This window comes from Pteropus vampyrus, unplaced genomic scaffold (assembly GCF_000151845.1).
Source record: "Pteropus vampyrus isolate Shadow unplaced genomic scaffold, Pvam_2.0 Scaffold449, whole genome shotgun sequence".
Classification (NCBI taxonomy): Eukaryota; Metazoa; Chordata; class Mammalia; order Chiroptera; family Pteropodidae; genus Pteropus; species Pteropus vampyrus.
This window is the reverse complement of record NW_011889230.1, coordinates 259,563-266,621: the sequence shown is the minus strand read 5'-3', so window position 1 is coordinate 266,621 and position 7,059 is coordinate 259,563. Positions and strand designations below refer to the sequence as shown.

At 60.8% G+C, this 7,059-nt stretch overlaps 1 protein-coding gene across 1 annotated transcript in view; it reads right to left on the bottom strand.

Annotated features, from left to right (window-relative positions):
* PKD1L1 (polycystin 1 like 1, transient receptor potential channel interacting) overlaps window positions 1-7,059 on the bottom strand; it is an 88,190-nt gene that overhangs the window by 11,370 nt on the left and 69,761 nt on the right. Inside the window, exons 32-37 of the mRNA XM_011381735.1 lie at window positions 6,943-7,047; window positions 6,564-6,704; window positions 6,073-6,207; window positions 4,566-4,796; window positions 2,254-2,400; window positions 1,407-1,577 (exon numbers count right to left, since the gene is read on the bottom strand). Of these exons, the coding sequence (XP_011380037.1) occupies window positions 1,407-1,577; window positions 2,254-2,400; window positions 4,566-4,796; window positions 6,073-6,207; window positions 6,564-6,704; window positions 6,943-7,047 (930 nt within the window). The remainder of the gene's footprint in view (window positions 1-1,406; window positions 1,578-2,253; window positions 2,401-4,565; window positions 4,797-6,072; window positions 6,208-6,563; window positions 6,705-6,942; window positions 7,048-7,059) is intronic.

Genomic DNA, 7,059 nt, shown 5'->3' with positions numbered 1-7,059 from the left:
GAATATGGTTTAAAAATTAGCAATGGATATTGCATTGCATCAAACGCAGTCGTGGAGAACGTCAAATGCTAGTCTCCATTTCTGATAAAGGTTATTTAGTATTTCTAATACTTACACATTTGTGTTCCTGATTAAAACTCATGATCATAGGGTCCACCCTGCGTCCTGGGGCCGCACGCTTGGCTGTTCTCTTCCCGCCTGTCTGCAGCTCAGGAAACTTCCTTCGAGTTGTTGCCCCTCCTCATTTCTGCTTTGTGTAGTTACTGGGCTCGCTTTCCCCACTACGCTTAGCTACGTGCTAACTCATAATTTATCTCTATACGGCTTGTTAAAGGAGTTGTTTCTTGGGTTGATTCATTTTTGCTGTTTTTTATTAAATGAGGCTTTCGCCTTTGCAAATCCCTTCTTTCTGCTTTCTTCGTTTGTGTGGCGTGTGCGTGTACATGTGTGTGTCTGTGCGTGTGCGTGTGCATGTGTGGATAAGCATGTGTGCATGCACGTGCACCGTGCGTATGTGCGTGTGCATGTGTGTGCGTCTGCGTGTGTGCGTGCATGTGTGTGCGTCTGTGTGTGTGCGTGCGTGCATGTGTGTGCGTCTGCGTGTGTGTGCGTGCGTCTGCGTGTGTGCATGTGTGCGCGTCTGCGTGTGTGCGTGCTTTCATGTGTGTGTCTGCATGTGTGCGTGCTTGCATGTGTGTGCGTCTGCGTGTGTGCGTGCTTGCATGTGTGTGCGTCTGCGTGTGTGCGTGCATGTGTGTGCGTCTGTGTGCGTGCATGCATGTGTGTGCGTCTGCGGGCGTGCGTGCATGTGTGTGCGTCTGCGTGTGTGTGCGTGCGTCTGCGTGTGTGCGTGTGTGTGCGTCTGCGTGTGTGTGTGTGCGTCTGCGTGTGTGCTTGTGTGTGCGTCTGCGTGCATGTGCATGTGTGTGCGTCTGCGTGCGTGTGCGTGTGTGCTTGTGTGTGCGTCTGCGTGCATGTGCATGTGTGTGCGTCTGCGTGCGTGTGTGCGTGCGTGCATGTGTGTGCATCTGCGTGCGTGTGCTCCGATGGCCCCACCCTCACTGTGCTCGGCCGCCATCCTGGGGATCCCGGCCACGGGCCAGACTTTCCTGAGTGTCTGGGAGGCTGAGATTTCTGTCTGTGCCCCTCGGTCCCCTCGCTGGTCCCACTTGTAACCACGAGGGAGAGGACACAGAGACATTGCTGCCACCATCTATCTCGAGCTGAAGTCACACTGCACATTTTCATCATTAAGCAGTTCAGGTCCGGCCAGAGGCCACCTCGGCACCTGCGTTACCCACCCTTACAAAACACACGAGTGGGGCTGTGACTTGGACCAGGGACTGTGTCAAACCTCCTGTAGGACTTAAAAGATAAAGTTGACAAATACATTTTCATTCACTTACCCCAGTAGCTGGGTCAGCAGAAGCCCTCGCCGAGGGCTGGTCTTCCGGCCTGGCTCCTAGGGGGGCCCCAGGCCGCTGTTCTGGACGAGGCGACCGTGGGCTGTCGGAGCAGCCAGTGACCTTGAGCAGCAGCTCATCCAGCAGACACGCAAACTCGTCCAGGCAGGGGTGCTGTGGGGGGGCTCAGGTCAGGAAATGCTCGCGGGGCCCGAAGCATCTCGCGGCCCCGGCTTTACATGGCCTGTGCTCTGTCGGCGAGCTCGCTGGGCCTGGGAGAGGGGACCGGGGTGCCGGGTCTGGACCCCCCATCTCAGTTAACCTCCTTCGTGACATCACAGGCAGGTGTGCCCATGCCACACACAGGCCTGTTCCTCAGTGCCAGGGTTCAGAGTGCCTGCCTACATGAAGGGCTGTTCGATGGACTTGAAGGCCACGTGCGTGGAAAAGTGCCTGACGAACAGTAACGTGCTGTAAAACACACAGCATCATGGCTGCACCCGGCTGGCCTCAGAACGCCTGGGCGCTGCCCAGTGTCGGCTGAGGACCCGGCTGGGCGTCAGGGTGCAACTTGTCCGCACTCAGGTCGGGGTGCCTATACTCAAATACCCGACTAAAGGGACGGGGGGGCGTGTGCATGAGTGTGTGCTGGGGAGAGCCACGAAGCCCACCCCACAGGGTCACTCTAAAGCATAGGGAGTTAATGGAGGAGAATGTGCTTGTAAGCTGTAACGTGCTTCAGGACAACCTGTGTCTCTGCAATGACATGCGGCACAAAATCACCATCGTGCTTTATCAATGAGAGCGGGAATCCGCAGCGAAGCCGCCAGCCCCGGGCCCCTGGACTTACGTGGCCCTCACGTGCCTCGGTCCCCTCCTGCCCCGGCCGCGTGCAGGCCGTCCCCCACACGCAGGCAGCCGCGTCTCTAAGTTGCACAAGAGATTGGCTTTGGAAAGGTTTTCTTTTTCGGGCAAAAGTCATGAAGGAACCTCTCAGCTGAGAAGAGACAATAAAAACAAATTTCATGTAATTAAGCGGAAAAAAATATAGCCTTTTCAATTTGTTTGACTGCAACGTGGAGACGACACGCGACGATGCTCTGCTTCCTTCCGGAAAGACAATCGTTGCTTAGCAAGACAATCAGCCGATGCTCACGAATTGAGCCCAACTGCAGCGAGCTGAACCCCGCGCTGGGCGTTAACGCTGCTCCAGAGATGCTGTCAACGCTTACAGCCCAGGACCGGGGCTGCGGGGCCGGGCCGTGTCCCACAGGCGCTGCAGCTCACCGGGCCCCGGCGAGCCCCGCCAGGTGGCACGGGAGCCCTGCTGCGGCCGTGTGCGTGCTCGTCCCGGGGGACGGGAAGGGCACAGACGGGGCACCCCGCTCCGTCATGCGCGTCGCGCGGACGAGCCAACGGCCGTCTGTGCCCAGTGGTCCCAGGCTGTTCCTTCCTCCGCTGCGGGCTGCGACCTGCTCGCTCGAAAGCCCGCGGCACTGAATTTCTACGCGCTCGAGTGTTTGAAAAACAGCCCGAACAAGCAACGTTTTAGCTGTTTAGCGCCTGCTTTGCATGCCCCGCAGAACCTTGCCAGACAGCCGTCACTCACTGGTGATCGGGGCCCCTGGACGTGGCTGCCCCCGAGAGCGCTCTCATCCAGACTTCCTGCGTGCTGCCGGGCGGCACCCCCACACACGTGAGGCCCCGCGCAACCCTCCCCCAGGCCCCCTCCCCCTCCCCCCTCCCTGTGGTGGCCCCGCCGGGCAGCCCTGGACAGGCTCGTGTGAGGGGCGTCTCCCACATGCTAACCCGTCAAGGATCGCCCACACACAGCTTCGTAAGTGGGTAAAAGCTCTGCAGCTGGCGGGGAGCCAGGGACAGCATCTCGGTGACACCACACTTAACGCTGTCTTCTGAGAGTGCCAAGGACTGATGCCCGCCGGGCCACAGGGTGGGGAGACTTGGAGGGGGGCAGCGAGGGGGAGGGAGCAGCTCGTGCAGGGCCCCGTGCGCCGTCAGCGCTCAGGGGCACTGTGCCCAGTTGGGCATGGAGCACGGTCTCCAACCCTGAATCTTCAACAGGAACACCTGGAGGGGTTCCTGACCATTGGGCTGCTGGGCCCCATCCCCGAGAAAGGGTGCGGTAAACCTGGGTGGGACCTGGGGAGGAGCTGGCTGAGAGCCTGCAGACCAGGCTGGCAGAGCAGGGGACAGCTGAGGCGGGGCAGGTGGCCAGATAAAATATAGGATGCCCTCATATTTTAATTTCAGGTAAACAACAGAAAATGGTTAAGTACAGGTACTTAAACAGCGATATACCAACTCCAAGGGATTATTCATCATCTGCTGAAATTTGACTATTGACCGGATATCTGTAATTTATTTGTGAATCTGTCACACTAAGTGAGGGCAGTGGGGGAAGGTCGGGGGAGCCTCTTCCTCCGCTGAAGGAGTTTAAGCCAGTGGCTGTGTGCGTGTGTGCACCTGTGCGTGTGTACGCAGTGTGCACGTGCATATGTGCAGAGTGAGTGTGTGTGCACCTGTGCGCGTGTGCACACACGCGCAGTGGGCAAGCACAAACATGTGCCTTATCACGCGCACATGTGCAGCGTGCAGTGCATGCGTGAGGTGTGCACATGCTTGTGTGCAGTGTGCATGTGCGCGTGTGCACACATGTGCATCTGTGTGCATCTGTAGACCTGTACCGTGTGCATATGTGTGCAGGGTCTGTGCATGTGTGCGCACACGCATCTGTGTGTACATGTGTGTGCAGGCGCGTGTGTGCATGTGTATGCTGTGACTAGATTTGCCAGTAGCAGATCAGTAGGTGGGAGGTGCACAGGGAGCTCTATTCCTAACTCAGCCCTGAACTCAGAGAACACGTCCCATGACGCTGGCTGATGGCGTGACGCTGTAAGATGGAAAAACTTGGAAAATAAGGTGAGGGACGGCCTGCAAGGCCGCAGTGAGAGATGGCAGGAAGGGCCGTGGCTCAGTGCTGCCCGGGCTGGGGGGCTCCCTGGAGGAGGCGGCACCCTGGACCGGTCGGTAGTCCTGCCAGAACTGTTAGGCCGACTGCTGAGCCCCTGCCCGGAGCAGGAGAGAGGGGCCTCAGGGAGTGGCGGCCACGAGGTCCGGCCTGCAGGCGGGGTGTACACCTACCATCCCAGACCACAGTGCGCTCACGCCCGCAAGGAGGGTCACGCAGAGCAGAGCCGCAGCCCGCCCGCCATTCTCGGACGGGCCGGGAAGCGCACCTCCGTGGCCGCCGCCTGGCAAACGCGGCAGCAGCCGGGGGAAGGCGTCTGCGAAGGTGCCAGAGGCCGGGGCCGGGCTGCAGAGCAGGAGGCTTCGCAGGTGGGCCTGGGCGGCCAGCAGAAGGGTGCCAGCCAGCTGCAGGGAGAAAACCGAAACCGCCACAGGTGACTTTCTGGGCGCTGGGTCACGGGGCCCCAGACTCACGCGCGGGCTTCTAAATGCTTTAAAACAACAAAGGGTTTGGAGAAGCACTTTTTGAATTGTTGATCACATCATCGGGGTGTGAGAACTCAGCCCCCGAAGGCCTGTCTGTCTGGAGCACTCTGCCCCGCCCTGCCCCAGGGCCCTGCATCGGCTCTGCCCTCCCACCGCCAGCGCCGGCAGCCCCTGCTCCCTGCTCCCTGCAGCCCGAGCTGCTGGAGGCCACACTTGCTTCATGGCCCCCGTGGTCTTTGCTCCCGGCACCTGGCAAGGCCTCAGTAAAACACACCACTCGAGAAAGAACAGGAAAGGCCAAATGTGGGGTAGGTTTAGCCGAGGTAATGGCCTAGGCACTGCGGGGCATCACAGGCCCAAGACACACACGCGTCACTCCCTCATGCACACAGCCTGGGCGCCGACAAGCACGGAGGACCATCGGCCAGTTGTCACAGGTCCACATGGGTCTGCATGTTCACCAGCCACCACTGGGCCCTCCTGAGCCATAGCACAGCCATCTCTCCGTCCCACAGGGCCACCAGCCTCCATTCCCGCTCCTAGCCCTGGCCCTGCACCAAGACCCCGGCGGGTCCACTGGAACCGCCTAGTTCCACCCGCTCCCCAGGTGGCGTAGCAGGCCATCAGCAGGAGCAGGGCTGGAACGTAGCATGAGTCCCGCATCCCCAGTCTCCATCCATCAAACCGCTGGCTCCCTATCCCCTGACCCTGTGCGTCCCTAACTTCTGAGCGGTGGGAATTCTACTACTTAGTGTGGACACGATGCAGTTATATCCGTCTGGGCCTCTGTGGGATGCAGCGGTGGGGAAGAGCTCAGCCCCCAAGGGGCACGGCCCAGGGCCACTCTCATCTCTGGATTCAGACCCCGTTCTTCCCTTTGCAAAAGAGCCAGGCACCATCTTGGCCTGACCATGAAGTGGGTGGACCCAAGAGGCCACGACCTTCCTGGCACTTAGAAAAAGCTCGGCAGTGGCACAGACCGTTTGCGTCCACGCAGTGGCGGCAGCAGGCCTGGGTGGGCACGGCGCACGCCACGCATGTAGCGACTGACCCCTGCTGGCATCGGGGCCCAACGCGCCCATGACAGCCCAGAGGACTGGGGTCCCAGACAGCGCCCCCCGCTGAGAAAGGCCCACTGACGCGGAAGCCAACACCCTGGCTCTGCCAGTTCACCGCGATGAGGACAGAGCCTCACCCCGGAAGCCAAGATGCCGGGCAGTGCGTGACGCGTCACGAAGGAGCAGGGAGCCACCGCGGCCCGCGTGCCAAGAAGGTGAGCGCACTTCAGGGTCAGCAGCACGGACAGGGCTCCCTGGAGCCGCCGCGTCCCCTGCGACAGAAGAGCACAGCGGTCAGGGGCCACGCCGGTCACAGGTGTTCCCGCCTGTGCCCCGCACGGCAGGTGTGTGGCGGGCCCCCAGGGCACGGTGTCTGAGCGCCGGCAGTGCCACATGCCCGCAGAGGGGAACGAGGCGGAGCTTGGCTGCCTCCCTGCTGGGGACCCCTGCCCGGCCTCCCCATGCAGCGCCTCCAACAGAGCTCACCCCTGTGGGGCCGTTCTGAGGTGAGGGGCACGAGAGAAAGAGGTGCAGGACTTGGAGCCTGACCACCTCTGTCCCGCGAGCTCTTCCTTTGGCCGCATCTCAGAGCGTGGCCCCTGTTTATGTCACCGGGACGCCACCGTACCTGATTCCATGATGCCACATGACTGAGGTCCACAAACTCCTGGAAAAACCCTTTGTGGAACTGGTTGGTCACCTCCCCAGCAAGAGTGGCCAGGTGGCTGGAGGCTGCGCAGCAGACGAGGCCCATTCCAGTGACGGACAGCTGCAAGGCGCAGGCAGGGGGCCGTCAGACAGCGGCGGGCCCGCCGAGACCCGCGGGGCCGGGGTGCGAGCGCTCGTGACCATGGCCATCGCCGCGGCCGCGGCCTTGGCAGGCTGTGAGAACGGCTGCAGAGAGGGACTCTGCCAAGGGCGTGACCAATTCCAACCCAAATCATTTTTATCCTCGGGTAAGGTTTTTCCCGCTGTGATTCTCTGAAGGACCTGACTCGAGCGGCTACCTCTAGCCAGGTGCCCGGTTTTCGCCAGCGGCCGCGGACGCCCTTCTCAGCCATGCCGCAGAGGTGGGAGCACAGGCGGACCAGGGCGAGCACCAGGAAGGCCAGCTGAGGGGACAC